The sequence below is a fragment of the Chiloscyllium plagiosum genome, unplaced genomic scaffold (assembly GCF_037043375.1).
Source record: "Chiloscyllium plagiosum isolate Xiang-an unplaced genomic scaffold, Cpla_swu_hap1 HiC_scaffold_48, whole genome shotgun sequence".
In the NCBI taxonomy this organism is placed as follows: Eukaryota; Metazoa; Chordata; class Chondrichthyes; order Orectolobiformes; family Hemiscylliidae; genus Chiloscyllium; species Chiloscyllium plagiosum.
This window is the reverse complement of record NW_028270186.1, coordinates 17,767,918-17,784,286: the sequence shown is the minus strand read 5'-3', so window position 1 is coordinate 17,784,286 and position 16,369 is coordinate 17,767,918. Positions and strand designations below refer to the sequence as shown.

At 47.0% G+C, this 16,369-nt stretch overlaps 2 protein-coding genes across 4 annotated transcripts in view; both read left to right on the top strand.

The window, feature by feature from the left end:
- Positions 1-368: 368 nt before the first annotated feature.
- LOC122543197 (uncharacterized) lies at positions 369-5,699 on the top strand. 2 transcript variants are annotated; one of them, XM_043681642.2, is made up of 6 exons: positions 369-495; positions 1,491-1,521; positions 2,706-2,794; positions 3,657-3,753; positions 4,213-4,288; positions 5,265-5,699. In XM_043681642.2, the coding sequence occupies exons 1-6, from the start codon at positions 427-429 to the stop codon at positions 5,395-5,397; spliced, it is 495 nt and encodes a 164-aa protein (XP_043537577.1). In that variant the 5' UTR covers positions 369-426; the 3' UTR covers positions 5,398-5,699. The 2 variants fall into 2 exon arrangements, with proteins under 2 accessions (XP_043537577.1, XP_043537578.1); XM_043681643.2 differs by lacking the exon at positions 2,706-2,794.
- A 3,028-nt stretch (positions 5,700-8,727) lies between these two features.
- The window catches only part of tmem150aa (transmembrane protein 150Aa), a 38,194-nt gene continuing 30,552 nt past the window's right edge, over positions 8,728-16,369 (top strand). For both annotated transcript variants that reach the window (XM_087984422.1, XM_043681633.2), the window contains exons 1-2: positions 8,728-8,993; positions 14,655-14,702. In XM_087984422.1, the coding sequence (XP_087840548.1) occupies positions 8,929-8,993; positions 14,655-14,702 (113 nt within the window). In that variant the 5' untranslated portion in view covers positions 8,728-8,928. The remainder of the gene's footprint in view (positions 8,994-14,654; positions 14,703-16,369) is intronic.

The window sequence follows — 16,369 nt, the reverse complement described above, 5'->3', positions numbered from 1 at the left end:
CCCGTTACCGCCGCCACGCGATTTGTCCCGCCGCCACCTATTTTCAGACCGACGCCCGCCCACCCGGCAGCGGGCCGGCCGTCGATTGGTGAGGCGGCCGTCCATCACCCCGGGTGTCGGTCGCCGATTGGTGGGAGGGGCCGCCCATCAGCTAAGCGGGGACATAGCCCGGTCGCCGACTGGCGGCGGCGCCCGTCAATCCACCGGAGGGGGCGCCCCTACCGCCGATTGGCGGGAGCGGCCGTCAATCGCCGACTTGTCCCGTCGCCTATTGGCGGACAGGGATGTCAATCGGGTGAGCGCCAGGAGGCGGGTCGAGTCGGGCAGCGCAGGCTATAAAAGGAAGGGGGGGGCGGGCGAGTGGAAGCTGGGACGTGGTGGGTTTTTTTTAATCAGCGGGCGGCGAGGCTAACGGTCCAACACGCAATGGCTAACCCGAAAGTCTTCTTCGACATCTCTATCGGCAACCATCCAGCCGGACGCGTGGTGTTTGAGGTCGGGCGGGTTTACCTCTTGCTGTGTGTGCTCCTGGCCGTTGTTAATGAGGGGGGTGATTACCTGATGGAGTTGTATTGTGCCGGAGGTGGTGTGGTGTGGGGCGGTGGCCGCCATTTTATCTCTTTCCCTTCCCATTCTCCTGATGGTCCTCCATGGGAGGGAGGGAGAGAGATGGGTGGATGCTGATGGAGGGCCGGGTTCGTCTTTAATCGTGCATCTGGTTAACTGTGCGCGCATCGGTTACATTCTGACTTTTTTTTTCTCTCGAAGTTGGCTCTTCATTCGCAGCAGAAGGAGATAAATGCTCCCATTTTGCTTTCTGTTCTACATCCTTGTTCCTTCTCCCGTTATAAGGATGTGTGCCCTCCCCATGACCGTGCCTGGAGATATTCTCTCTCTTTCTTCCCCCCCCCTTCCCCACTTTTTGTTTTATTCTCTCCATTTCCCAAGTGGCTTCCCACTGATCCAGGCCACCTCCTTGGCTTGTTGTGCATCCAGTTGTTTGAGGAAGGCTCGCTGGATCTTGCAGTGCTAACTCGCTGTCCCCTCGTCTAACAGCTTCTCTATGATCTGGAAGGGGTTTAGAGTCATGCACGTACCACCCTCTGTGTGGAAAAAGTTGCCCCTGAGGTCTCTTTTTTTTATCTTTCCCCTCTCGCCCTAAACCTGTCGTCCTCTAGTTCTGTACTCCCCCCTCCTCAGGGCAAATACTTTCTCTTATATATCCTGCCCATGCCCCCCATCATTTTATAAACCTCTTCTCTAGTGACTTTTCTGATTTGTTGTCTGTGCCACTTCTATTGTGGCTACATGTGCCTTGCCCAGACTGGGTTGCTTCGCAACTAATCCTTTTGTCGTCTTTCTGTAAATTCTGAAAGTTTGTTCCAAAATCATCCTCTTGCTTAGAATGGTTATTGCCTGTGCCACTTGTCTGAGAGACTTCATGTGGCTTGAGTTTTTTTATCTAATTGTTTTTTTTTTCTATCCACTAGCTAAGAAAGGATGTTGTTCCAAAGACTGCAGGTGAGCAGATTAAAGGCATTTTTTGGGCTTTTGATTGAGATTTTTATTTGCATCATTTCAGCCCTGGTTTGTGGCCAATGAATTGTGGAAAACAAACATTTTGTAACTTAAACAATTTGTGGGCTCCATAAGTCAATATATGGTAGTATAATGGATCAGATGATTTTCAGCAAAGGTGTTTGTATAACCCACTATCAACACCACTTGACAGATCTGACTACATTGATCCCACTTTCCAGCCTTTGACCCATAATCCCTAGCGGCTGTTGATCAGTGACTAAGTGTTACAAGACTCTAATGCTCTTTCAGGGAGTTAGACTCTCTCCATCTTGATTGGAATCAGTTCTCCTTAACTCTGTTCTTGACATTCCAACACTTGTCTCTGGCTATTGCCCCTTTATACTAATGGAAAAATGTGCCTCAATCTTGTACTTTGATTATCTCTGCTTTCCTCTTCTAAGGAAGACCCCATTAGCAGCTTTTCACTTCTTTCCCATTCAATTTTTCCACTTGCTCAGGCCTTTCAACCCAGGCAACATTTGGTAAATCTCCTCTGCAACTCATCTAGTGCAATCTCTTCCTAGGTGGTGACCAGGACACTGCACAGTAGTCTAGCCTAAGCTTCCTGTTCTTGTATTCTGTGCTTTTAGCTAATAATGCTGTTGGGGCTCTTTGGGCACTGGTAGTGTCCCTACCCTTGGGCCAGAAAGTTGTAGGTACAGGTCCCACCTGCCTTGGATGTCTTACATGTATTAACATTTTCATCTTAAAAAAAATCTTCCCATCTGCTTTCACTACCTTGACTGCCTTCCCTATTATCTTTCCATCTGTTATTTAAGCATTTTTAGGACCGTACCATTCATAATCCTTTCCCCTAAATTTTTTTGTCGGGACTTGCATTTTTCAGGCTGAATGGTAGGAAAGGAAAGCCTATGAATTATGTAATTCTCTAGGACAGCTAGTTTTTTTAAATCTGGAATAAATCCAAGTTGACTGATCCCAAATACTGTTTGAATGGATATAGACTCTTTTGGAGCACTTGAATTCTGGCCATAATTTGAATGTAATAGCAAGTCATGCTGTCAGGTGTAGTTGAGAAGGCAGTTGAGATGCAGTGACTGCATTTCACCTATTCACTTCCATTTAGAAGGTTGGAGTTTTGCTCAAATCTTTCCTTTAAACAGAGAACTTCCGTCAACTGTGCTTAAAGGAACAAGGTTCTGGCTACAGAGGATCAGTTTTCCACCGAATAATTCCTGGCTTTATGTGCCAGGTAAGTCTCCTTTAAGAACTGGATATACTTGTAACTATATATATATAAACTTTCTTTTAAAATATTCACTTGAAGTACCATACAGATACTATCTCTTGCCACAATTTAATGTCCAAATGAATAGCATGTACAAGTTGGACCAAATAAGTTAATTGCTGGTTGGCCACAGTCATGTGTCTTTGAGTTGCATCCAGCTGTAGTAGTAAATAGCCTAACATGCAATCTTGCTGCATCACCTTGCATTTCAAACCAGAAACATAAAGCAGCAATTCTTCAAGATTTGCTTCTTGCCTTGGCTCCGAAGCAAAGCCTTCCTGCTCAATGTCTCTGACCCTACTAGTCAGTTGAAGTCTTGCTTGACGTGTAGCAAATGTGGGTTTGATGAAAGCGACTTTGCAGGTTTCTTTGTCTTGTAATTGATTTTAGTTAAATTGAATCTGGGCTACTTTGAAGGTGTCTTTAACCTGTTTGTTTTAACTTGTGTATGGGGTGGCCTGACCTGAGGAAGAGAACACTTGGGTTCTGAGATTTCTCAAATGAGAGCAGTAACTGCTCAACCAGTAAGCAGTATTGTGGTGATCAGAGATTTACTGGACAGGATACTCAACATAATGTGATTTGTATTCTTACAAACCATCAGGCTTTGGTTTAATATTTCTATCTGAAAAATGGCATGTTTCAGTACTGACTCTTGCACTGGAAAAGGGTCTGCATCCTGCAATTTGTACAACTGAATGAATAGTACCAATCTTTGGGGTGTGCTGAAATGGCACAGCAGTTAGGTGCTGAATGTTGCAGTGCTTGCCATGAAATAGTGCTGTTTGTTCTGGATCTGACTAATTTGGATGTTTGCATTCTGCAGGGTGGAGACTTCACAGCTGGCAATGGTACTGGTGGCAGGTCCATCTATGGTTCCAAATTTGACGATGAAAACTTCACCCTGCGCCATGAAGGCATTGGTAAATACAATTGAATGTAACCTTGCTATGTGTGGAATTGTGTAAAACGAAAGAAATATCTTTTGTGGAAGGCAGCTGTGGGTTTTACCCCTTCGTGGTTGAGCATTGTAACCTGCTGTGAGCAGCACCCCTGCCTGAACCAGAAACATCTGCATTAAAGTCCTGTTGCCCGATTAGAAGATTTAGGTGTACAAACCACAAACATTCACCAAAGCATGAAAAGTTATAAATATCTTGACTGGTGATTGAACAATTGACTGGACAGCAATCCAAATGTAGCTGGGGCTCTAACTGTGTCTTACCTGATGTCTGTTTGAACTGCAGACCTGTCAGCATAGTCTAGCACAACTTTGGTCTGTATTATGTAAGTTGGGAGGCTTGGGGAAAACACTACCCTTAAGTGAAGAGTACTGTTTTTGATGCCTAGTTTTAGTCAGTAACTAATTGTTTTAATTACAGGTATATTGTCAATGGCTAATGCTGGGCCCAATACAAATGGGTCACAGTTCTTCATCTGTACTGCAAAGACTGACTGGTAAGGATTCCTGCCTATAGCTAGTCAACAGGTGCTCTTGTATTATGTTACAGCTATTTTTTTTGTTTTTTGAGGTAGCATGATCTATATTCTAAGGACTGGATCATGTCATTGGCCCATGGTGGGGGGTGTAGTTGGATCAGACTGACTTTGGATAATGTGAAGGAACAAATAGAATCATAGAATTCCTACAGTATAGAAACAGGCCCCTCAACCCAACAGGTCCACGCAGATCGATTCTCTGAACCTATTACTCTACGTTTTCCCCCTGACTAATGCACATAACCTACACATCCCTGAACACTGAGCAATTTAGCATGGCCAATTCCTCACTTGTATGCCTTTTTTGATTGTGGGAGGAAACTTGTAGATGCAAGGAGAATGTGCCATCTCCATGCAGATGGTTGCCAGAGGCTGGAATTGAACCTGGGTCCCTGGCACTGAGGCATTGGTGCTAGCCACTGAGCCACCATGCTGCCCCAAATCAAAGCTGTTAGTTGGGTTTGCAGCTGTTTTGTTGGATAGTATTCCTAAATTGGTGTTATGCTCTCTTTGGAGCAACAAGTGCTTGACAAAGTAATTTACTTGGTTCCACTGTCTTGCTGCCACATTAATCAGTACTAAGATAAAAGTTCACCCATTACAGCATCGAGGGATAGTGTTCACCTGCCTGACTAGGACAGCGTGCCATTGCTGCATTAGTCTTAAAGCTTGCTTTGTTCTGCCACTGGAACTTGCTGGGCTGAAGGTGGTCTGTTCCTGTGATCCCTTAAAAGGAATCCTTGGCACTAACCTATTGATCCAGTTGGACCAATTCTCTTTTGTTTCCCCCTAACCTCTGCTATTTTCTTTTTATCTGGTTTCTCTGGTCATCACCAGACATTGGGCATGATGCTTTACAACTCTGCTTTACAAACTGAATCTCATTTGATACATTGACTGAAACTTGAGCTGTCTTTTCAACTTTTTTTTCCAGGTTAAATGGAAAGCATGTTGTGTTTGGAAAAGTTGTAGAAGGGATGAACGTTGTGAAGGCGATGGAAGCTGTTGGATCAAGAAATGGGACACCAAGCTCCCGTGTTGTCATTACTGACTGTGGGGAGTTGTAAGGAAAGCATTCAAAACAGCTACTGTATGTAGTCCACCCAACTGATGACCAGAATCTCTCTCCTTCTCATTGTCAGAAAAGTGAAATTCCAAGATCATCACTTGTTTGCCATGATTAGTCATTCATGCTGTGGTGTAGTTGGGCTAGTATAACACTTCATACTAGTGATATGACAGTGCTTTGCTTCATTCAGCTACTGGACCAATGCTTGTTTTATAATGGGAACAACCATCCAGATGTAATTATTGACTGTTGCCTTATACTGAATCACTGCATTCAAATAAACTAAATACTTGTCACCTAGTTTTCTGACCCTTCATTTTTCAGTTTTAGAAACAACTGTTAATGGTGACCCAGATAAATGGTATGGTTAGCATTAATGGCTCTTGGGAATAAAGAGCTTTTTAAAATTAGTCATGTCAGTAAGGTTCCACCAAAGGAAGCAAGATCAGCCTCGAGTACTGATACAGTTTAGCTCCCTTAAGGAGCCATGTAACTGCACTGGAGGCAGTTCAGAAGGTTTACTGGAGTCTTGCCAGAATTGACTGGCTTTTATTTGAGATTGAGTTTAGGCAACACTTGAAATTTTTAAAAGGATGAGATCTAATTTATGTATACTAAAGTGGACATCGCCCTTCGTGGGGTGATCTAGAAAGGTCCGCTTAAAGTTTAGTAGACTTTAAAAGTAGAATTGGATCATTTGGCCCATTATTAGCTCTGCTCAACAACTAACCTTCAGAATCCTGAAGTAGGACACAATTCTCTTTGGGCTCTAGATTTGTGAAGCTTTACCCATTTATAAAATAGTCTAGACTCTTTTTACCAAAATGCATAATCTCAGACTTTACCACATTATTACTTTTAAGTGTTGAGTCTAAAATCCATCAACCAGATTGCAGTGGGTGCCAGGGCAACATACATTTGAGGTACATTTAATTGAATTAATGGGGAGCAGGCAGGAAAGTTTGAGATCAGTCATGATTGTACTTGGAACAGCAGCTCAGGTAGCTGAATTGTCTACCTTCCCCTGGTTGTGTTCAGTCTGAAACCAGTTGTCAATGGTTTTACAAGTAAGCATGTGGGTTAAGGAATAAAAATGCACTTCCATTTGAGGCAGATTGATAAATGTCTGAGACACTACTCTGGTGTGAAATGACTGGGGTGGACAGTTAAAATTTGCCAGGTAACAGTCCAAAAGATTTATTGGAAAGTACTCTTTTCAAGTGCTGCTCCTTTGTCTGCTAACTGGATTGTAAGGTCCTGCTCCACAGCTACCTGAAGGAGCAGTACTCCAAAAGCTATTAACTGCAAATAAAACTGTTGGACTGTAACCTGGTGTGATTTGTAACTCTTGACAATCTTAACAAATGCCGGCTGACCAGACAAGAATAGGAGTTCTTAACTAAAGGCATTAATATTCTAATTTAATCATTTGGGATTTCAAAACTATAATAGGGTGGCTTGCTAGTCTACTAAAACGTCACTTTTAATGGCTAAATGTGCTGCTCATGCTATGTATTTGGACATTTGAAAGGCATTTTGGAAAGCATGAGACAAACTCAACAACTTTTAGACCCCCACTGATTAAAGTGATAATGGAGCTATAAGCTCAAATAAATGAGCAGAAGTGAACTGGAGAGAGATAGTGAAGTGCCTTCTGGTTTAGTATTAGAATATAGTTTTTTTTTTGCTCTGCATAGCAATAGTTAGTAGTTTGTGGACCAACTTGTGGTAAATGCTGAAGACTGATGGACTTCAAGAGAACACAAAAATAGGCTTCTGGTTGGAATTCAACACTGAGAACTGAAGTAATTTACCCTGTTATGAGGAACAGCAATATAAATGGAACTGCAGTAATTGTGAAATTAATTCAGGAACATAGACCTGTGGAGGTGTGTACATAAATCTCTCTCCCAAAGAGCATAGGGTGGCCTTGGCCCTTTGAATAGAAAAGACTGAATGCTGGACATCTGAAATCTAAGTTACTTAATTTCTTCTAGAGACTTTGAAGAAATTAAAGTTGCATGCATTTGAGATTGATCACCTGGGAGAGTATAGAAGTTACATGTGTTAAGTAGAAGTGGGGAAGGAGAGCAAACAATAGTCATTGTTTGATAAAATAGTGTAAGAGGACAAGTAAAACAAATATGTCTAGAAGAGGTGTAAATGGAAAATAGTCACCACTGACAATGCAAAATAAATGGGAGCAGAGGCTATAATCTGAAATTGTCCTCTTGTGCAGTGGTAGTGTTCTTCATTTTGGGCCAGGAGACCCAGGCCCCATGGTTCAAGTCCATAGGGCCCCCTTAAGCTTGTTACCCTTGGTTTCCATATTGATCAAGCTGCTCTCTTTCCATGGATGCTGCCTGACCTGAGAGTTCCAGCATTTTGTTTTTCAGTATGGATTCCAGCATCTGCAGTAATTTGCTCCTACAAGAATCTCCCTGGGCCGTAAATGACAAGAAGGACTCTCGCCCTACAACTGTGTGGAAGGAAGTTCCAAAGACACTCAGTCCTTTGAGTGGAGGAATTCCTCCTCTCAATCTTAAATTGGCAGATCCTTTGTTTCTGGCACTATGCCCTCTGGCTCTAGAATCGGTTGTTACTGTGTCAAGCTTCCCTTATCACCTCATTCTAAACGCTAATGAGTAGAATCCCAACCTGTTTAACTGGGCAATCCCTCCATACCAGAGATCATCCTCGTTTGAACATTCTCTGACCTGCCTCAGAGGTGTGTAATGACATTTCCCTACAGGTTGATCGGAAAATATCTGGGCTGTTGTGGTGCAGAGGCAGTGGCCCTACCAGGAGGCACAGATTCCAAGTCCCATCTGCCCCAGAGGTGTACCTAAAAAGTTGTACTTGACCTGCGGATGGAGCCCTTGATGTGTGACGAGTGACTAAACCATAGGTGGCAGTGCCATCACTTGAGCTTCATTTGAACAGTGTCCCATGGGGAGGTCGGTATGGAAACATAAAGTAAGAAACCTTTCAACCCACGGAGTCGGTATCACTAAATCTACGCTAGTCCCATTCTCCAGCAGCAGGCCTTATAGCCTTAGGTGTTATGACCCAGAATTTAAAATGCCAGGAGATGAGAAGTTCAGGTGCATGCCTGCAGCTAGGACGCAGGCGCTCAGCGACGTAACCATTTGTACTCGACAGGAAAGGCAACATAGACGCTGGTCCCCAACCCATGCGGTAATCGCGTTCCCATGTTGCGTCATTGCGTACTGCCTCGGTGCAGGCTGGGAGTTGTAGTTTCTTTCCTCCCCCCCGGTCCTTCCCAGGAGAGGTGCGCTTGCGCAGTGGGGAACGGGGGGTTGTGGAGGGAGAGAGAGAGACGGGTCTGGCCATGAGCGGGCAGTGTGTGAGGTGGCGAGCGGAGCCGGCCTGGGTCCCGGGGAGGAGGGGAAGCAGCTCTCTCTGGTGAGTGTGTGTTTGAGGGAGGGAGCGGGGAGGTGGCCTTCTCCCTCCTTCACCTCTCTCTTCACCCCCCCCTCCTCCCGAGTGTCCGGCGGAGGGCTTCCCGATGACTGCGTGGCTGATCCTGCCCGTCAGCCTGTCCGCCTTCTCCATCACCGGCATATGGATCGTGTGAGTAGTCTGCACCTCCTGCTCCTCGTCGGTTATTTATCTGGGGATCGGGGGAATTTGCTTTCAGCTTGCCTCCCCGTCGCTCTCCTCACTCGGATCCTCCTCATTGCGGCCGTTGCCTTGACACCCCGGCTGGCCGGACTGCGCCTGCTCGCCCGGCCGGCGGACGGCTGGCCGAACTGCGCTTGCTCCCCCGGTCAGCGGCCGTCCCCGCCCGGCACCTGGTCAGCCCGCGGATTGCGCCTGCTCGCCCGGCCGGCGGACGGCTGGCCGAACTGCGCTTGCTCCCTCGGTCAGCGGCCGGCCGGCACCTGGTCAGCCCGCGGATTGCGCCTGCTCGCGCGGCCGGCCGAACTGCGCTTGCTCCCTCGGTCAGCGGGCGTCCCCGCCCGGCACCTGGTCAGCCCGCGGATTGCGCCTGCTCGCACGGCCGGCGGACGGCTGGCCGAACTGCGCTTGCTCCCTCGGTCAGCGGCCGTCCCCGCCCGGCACCTGGTCAGCCCGCGGATTGCGCCTGCTCGCACGGCCGGCGGACGGCTGGTCGAACTGCGCCTGCTCCTTCTGGCCAGTTATCAATGTCAGGGAGCCCCCTCATCCCAGGGCTGCTGTGTTTTTTTTTTAGCTGACCAGTTTCCAGCTGCATAACTGTCTGATCTGTGTTTGTTGAAGATTTGAGGTTGTTTTTGCTGAAAGAGTGCATTTTACTCTGTTTTACTGATCCTGGGACTTCATTTAACATGAGGCGTAAAACTGAATTTCAAACTTGTAAATTACTTTTTTTAAAGTAAAACAGGAGGTATACCATCAACATAAGTGATGCGTTAGGCGGATATACTCTATTTAAATGTTGTTTCTCCCCTGCCCCACCTTCTGTAACAAATAGAAGAAGCTGAGGCTTTGCAGATTGCCAAATGGCACAATGTGCTCAGCGACATTTCCTTACCCCTTACAGAACTCTAGGTTGTAAGTCAGTTTCTGAACTCAATTGGCAAGTGTGCTGCTGGTCAGCTAATGATCAGGCTCAAAAGGTTCACTCTGACCTACCCCCCCCCAAAAAAGGCTGGGTTTCTCCGACACTTGGTGTTTTAGATTTCCAGCATCTGCAGTGTTTTGTAAGGGTGGCCTGTTGGTTTCACAGGTGGTGGGAAGGAATGGAGTGTGCTGAAAATGGAGCCGGGGAATGGGTAGCAAAAGCGTTCAGATGGATGCCATTGGAGTGGTTGACGAAGGCGAGGTTTTTAATGTGTGAACCTAGCCTGGGGCTTACAACCCAGCCAAACTTGGACATCTAATACTGTAACGATGCTGGGCTAGAAGAGTTGCGTTTTGTCCTAGTTTGTTTTAGACAGAGAGATTGGGGGACAGGTGCTGAGCAGTCTATGAGAAGATTGTGAGGCCTTGGATTTTTTTTTTTAAAAGGTTGGAACAATAGAAGCAGCCTGGATGGGTGTGGTCAAGCTCTGAGCTCCAGGATTTCTAGTTAGCTTTCAGCAGTTGTTGCTGGGGTCTTAGTAGGGTTGGAATGTAGTGAATCTCTCCCGGCTGGTACGCTCTGAGTTTTCTTTCAGAATTATCTTTTGACTTTTTTTTTCTTCCAGGATTGGAGAACTGCATGTGAGTCATAGAGCTAGATGTACAGCATGAAAACTGACCCTTCAGTCCAATTCATCCATGCCGACCAGATATCCTAAATTAATGTAGTCCAATTTGCTAACACTTCTGTGTTCCTTTGCCTTTTTGCCAAGGGTATGATTATGGGACACAGACCAGACCCCTTCCAAATATATTAAGAAGGTAGCCTAGACTTTGACATTTTCTTATTTTAAAGGCAAATATCAGGTGCTGTGTTCCAGCTGCAATTAAGTTAAGCAAGATGTTAAGCAAAACGCAATTTAGTTAACACAATATTGGAACAGTTAATTAGTTATAGTTACTGTGTCTATTATTCAGTTTTGTTTTCCAGGAGAGTTGAGTTATCCCAAGTTCTTTTTAATTATAGTGTTTGAATAAAGTGTGTGTTTTTATATATGCTTTTTAATATATTTGTAGGGAGTCAGGTCTGGTCCCATTACAATACCAAAACCTATGTTGTTCCTATGTTCTCCCCCTTATCCTGGGTCACTGTAGGCAGTTGTAATGCCCAGTGTAATTAAGGATGAATGATTAGATTAGATTAGATTACAGTGTGGAAACAGGCCCTTCGGCCCAACAAGTCCACACCGACCTGCCGAAGCGCAACCCACCCATACCCCTACATTTACCCCTTACCTAACACTACGGGCAATTTAGCACGGCCAATTCACCTGACCCTGCACATCTTTGGACTGTGGGAGGAAACCGGAGCACCTGGAGGAAACCCACGCAGACACGGGGAGAACGTGCAAACTCCACACAGTCAGTCGCCTGAGGTGGGAACTGAACCCGGGTCTCTGGTGCTGTGAGGCAGCAGTGCTAACCACTGTGCCACCGTGCCGCCCAAATGATTGTGTGCTTCTTCAGTCTCCTGTGTACCTTACTGCAACTTTGAGTAGGCACATACTTTCCAAACCATGTGTTTTGTCTGACCAGCATGTGAACAGAGATTGCCAAATGTCTGCAGTCTTTTATGGACTGATGGTCATGGCATTTGAGAGCCTGAGTCTATTTACAAGAATCCCTGAACCAAGCTACTAAGGATTATGTAAATAGAGTCACAGAGATGTACAGCGTGGAAACAGACCCTTCGGTCCAACCCGACCAGATATCTCAACCCAATCTAGTCCCACCTGCCAGCACCCGGCCCATATCCCTCCAAACCCTTCCTATTCATATACCCATCCAGATGCCTCTTAAATGTTGCAATTGTACCAGCCTCCACCACTTCCTCTGGCAGCTCATTCCATACACACACCACCCTCTGCGTGAAAAAGTTGCCCCTTTGGTCTCTTTTACATTTTTTCTCCTCTCACCCTAAACCTATGCCCCTCTAGTTCTGGACTCCCCGACCCCAAGGAAAAGACTGTCTATTTATCCTATCCATGCCCCTCATAATTTTATAAACCTCTATAAGTTCACCCCTCAGCCTCTGACGCTCCAGGGAAAACAGCCCCAGCCTGTTTAGCCTCTCCCTGTAGTTCAAATCCTCCAACCTGTACTATCTCTGTTTAGTAGTTCTCAACTGCTGAAAATGTGTTGCTGGAAAAGCGCAGCAGGTCAGGCAGCATCCAAGGAACAGGAGAATCGACGTTTCGGGCATAAACCCTTCTTCAGGTATGCCCGAAACGTCGATTCTCCTGTTCCTTGGATGCTGCCTGACCTGCTGCGCTTTTCCAGCAACACATTTTCAGCTCTGATCTCCAGCATTTGCAGCCCTCACTATATCCTCTTAGTAGTTCTCAAAGCAGGATTAGAATTTCCACAGTGTGGAACAGGCCCTTCAGCCCAACAAATCCACACCACACCTCCGAACAGTAACCCATCCAGACCCATTCGTCTAGTCAGCATTAACTCCTGACTTTTTTGGGGGGGGGAGGGAGGGAAGGACGTGCAAACTCCACCCAGACAGGCGCCCGAGGTGGGAATCGAACCTGGGTCCCTGGCGCTGTGAGGCAGCAGTGCTAACCACTGAGCCACTGTTGCTCCTGGAGAGTTCTCTCACTGGTCTCGAACACAGTTGACCAGTGCGCAATGCCACAGCTGACCCACACATATAGGAGTAGGCTGAAGGCCTCAATACCCCCTCTCCTACATGCAGTGTACCAACATGCCGAACACAAGCAAAGACTCTGTTGTACAAACAGTGTTTAGATTGCTGTTCCAGACGGGTAATGCTGTGAATGTCGCTGAACTTGTCATCCCGGCACAGTGACTCGATGAATTTCAGTTCAGTCAATTTAAAACAAAAGTCTAGAATTCAAAGCTTGACTCGGTCATGGTGACTGCAATGTTGCAAAAAATCATTAAGGGAAAGAAACGTGCAGTGCTCATGCACCCTGGCCAGAACAGACCGCTAGGGGTGCAGGTTCATAGCTCCTTGAAAGTGGAGTCGCAGGTAGATAGGATAGTGAAGAAGGCGTTTGGTATGCTTTCCTTTATTGGTCAGAGTATTGAGTACAGGAGTTGGGAGGTCATGTTGCGGCTGTACAGGGCATTGGTTAGGGTACTATTGGAATACTGCGCGCAATTCTGGCCTATCGGAAGGATGTTGTGAAACTTGAAAGGGTTCAGAAAAGATTGACAAGGGTGTCGTCAGGGTTGGAGGGTTTGAGCTATAGGGAGAGGCTGAACAGGCTGGGGCTGTTTTCCCTGGAGCGTCGGAGGCTGAGGGGGGACCTTATAGAGGATTATAAAATCATGAGGGGGCATGGATAGGATAAATGGACAAGGTCTTTTCCCTGGGGTGGGGGAGTCCAGAACTAGAGGGGCATAGGTTTAGGGTGAGAGGGGAAAGATATAAAAGAGACCTAAGGGGCAACGTTTTCACACAGAGGGTGGTACGTGTATGGAATGAGCTGCCAGAGGAAGTGGTGGAGGCTGGTACAATTGTAACATTTAAGAGGCATCTGGATGGGTATATGAATAGGAAGGGTTTGGAGGGATATGGGCCGGGTGCTGGCAGGTGGGACTAGATTGGGTAGGGATATCTGGGTCAGCATGGACCGAAGGATCTGTTTCCAGCTGAATAACTCCATGACTCTGACAGAGTGATGTAGTTGACTCTTAACTGCCCAGCAAGCCACTCAGTTGAAGAGCAACTAGGAAATGGCAGGAAACATTGGGCTTGCTCCCATGTGATGAAAGATTTTTTTAAAAAATCTGACTGCAAGATGCTTTGTTGAGGAGGAACTGGTTGAAATAGAGTCATAGAGATGAACAGCACGGAAACAGACCTTCGGTCCAACCCGTCCATGCCGACCAGATATCCCAACCCAATCTAGTCCCACCTGCCAGCACCTGGCCCGTATCCCTCCAAACCCTTCCTATTCATATACCCATCCAAATGCCTCTTAAATGTTGCAATTGTACCAGCCTCCACCACTTCCTCTGGCAGCTCATTCCATACACGTACCACCCTCTGCGTGAAAAAGTTGCCCCTTAGGTCTCTTTTATATCTTTCCCCCCTCACCCTAAACCTATGTCCCTCTAGTTCTGGACTCTCCCCGACTCCAAGGAAAAGACTTTGCCTATTTATCCTCTCCATGTCCCTCATGATTTTATAAACCTCTATAAGGTCACCCCCTCAGCCTCCGACGCTCCAGGGAAAGCAGCCCCGGCCTGTTCAGCCTCTCCCTGTAGCTCAGATCCCCCAACCCTGACAATATCCTTGTAAAGGTGGCGCCTGGAGTTCCCCAGCTTAGAACCAATCATGGCCTGATCAATTCTTGCAGGGAAAACAGGGACTGAGGGTCAGGTGAGGTAAAAGGTGTGAGGCCTCCAGCCTGTAGGGTTGGCTGAAACTAGAGGGGGGGGGGGGAAATCCCAGCACCAGTGTCAAATGTGGAATCTCTGTGTCTTATTTGTACTGAAGCCTTTAATCCAATGCACTCGGCTTAAGGTGATAAGATTAGTCTACGCCTTCACAGGAACTGATACTGTAGACCTGGGTATGTGTGGCCTTAACTGAACCGCAGTGCTGCAGTTCCTGTCTCGCCCCCCGACGACTAAATGTTTTCCTTCTTTCAGCTACGCGATGGCAGTGATGAACCACCACGTGTGTCCCGTCGAGAACTGGTACGGTTGTTTCCGATTTCGTTTCTCCCCTCTTGCCCCCCCCCGCCCCCCGATCCCGGTGAGATTGGGGGCTCGCCCTTGGCAAAGAGGTCGTGGCGGTGATTTCCAGGGAAGGATTGAGGGGGGGGGGGGCTGGAAGAGTGGAAAATACCGTTGCTGCCGCCAGGATCAGAGCAGCTGGCAAAACATCCTGCGTGCGCGCTGTGTAAACGATTACGTCTGCTGGAGTGGTCGCAAAATAATCATTGCTCGGGGTCTAACGCTCTACTTTTCCCCCCCCCCCATCTCTCGGAGCTTATACTCATAGCAGTGTCGATAAATTCAGTGTGATTCTTTCTCCCTCCCCCTTCTATTGGAATCAATCTTTTGGCTTGAAATCGGGCCCTATTCGCAGCCTGTGTTTAAATGTTAAACAAGCAAGAAATAAGCCTTAAGGAATACCTTTCAATCTTTTCCGCCCAAGTAAGTTTGCAGCTGTACTGAGGCACATGACTGTTGTGTCTGTGCGTACACGGTTTTGCGTGTGTTTTTTTTTTTAACATTCCCTGCTTGATTCGGAATTGAATTTGGCGGTCTCCTTGTTGCGTCTCAGCATTTACGGTCAGTGACGAGTGACCGTTTGGCCATGGCTCTTGTGCTCCTGTGTCAACGTGCACGGGCAGGCTGCAGTGTCACAAGCTGGCCAGAAGTCTCCCCTCCTCTTGCAGCCTGCCCTTTGTCGGCAGGGATAACGAAGGTCGACGCCTGACCTCGTTAGGCCAAGTTCTGTCCAAACTTTCCCAGACCCGTCAAGCTCTTGAGGTGGTGGGGATGCTCAAATCCCCTGAGCCTCTGGCTCAAGAGCCAGGGACTCTCTCTCCTTTCAACACAACTCCCTCTGGACACTCGGCTCTTGCAAGCACTGGAGAAGCAAATTATTGCAGATGCTGGAATATGTACTGGAACCGCCAAATGCTGGAGAGCACAGCAGGTCAGGCAGTATCCATGGAGAGAGAAAGAGAGAGAGCAACCTCGCGTTTTGAGTCTGAGGTTGGACTGGTTAAAAATCACCAGTTATAGTCCAACAGGCTTATTTGAAAATACAAGCTTTCATAGAGTCATAGAGATGTACAGCACGGAAACAGACCCTTCAGTCCAACGCGTCCATGCCGACCCAGATATCCCAACCCAATCTAGTCCCACCTGCCAGCACCCGGCCCGTATCCCTCCAAACCCTTCCTATACCCAGGTAAAAACAATGACTGCAGATGCTGGAAACCAGATTCTGGATCAGTGGTGCTGGAAAAGCACAGCAGTTTAGGCAGCATCCGAGGAGTAGTAAAATCGCCATTTCGGGCAAAAGCCATTTTCCTGATGAAGGGCTTTTGCCCGAAACGTCGATTTTGCTGTTCCTTGGATGCTGCCTGAACTGTTGTGCTTTTCCAGCACCACTAATCCAGAATGTTCATATACCCATCCAAATGCCTCTTAAATGTTGCAGTTGTACCAGCCTCCACCACTTCCTCTGGCAGCTCATTCCATAAACGTACCACCCTCTGCGTGGAAAAAGTTGCCCCTTGGATCTCTTTTATATCTTTCCCCTCTCACCCTAAACCTATGCCCCTCTAGTTCTGGACTCCCCCACCCCAGGGAAAAGATTTGTCTATTTATCCTATCCATGCCCCCTC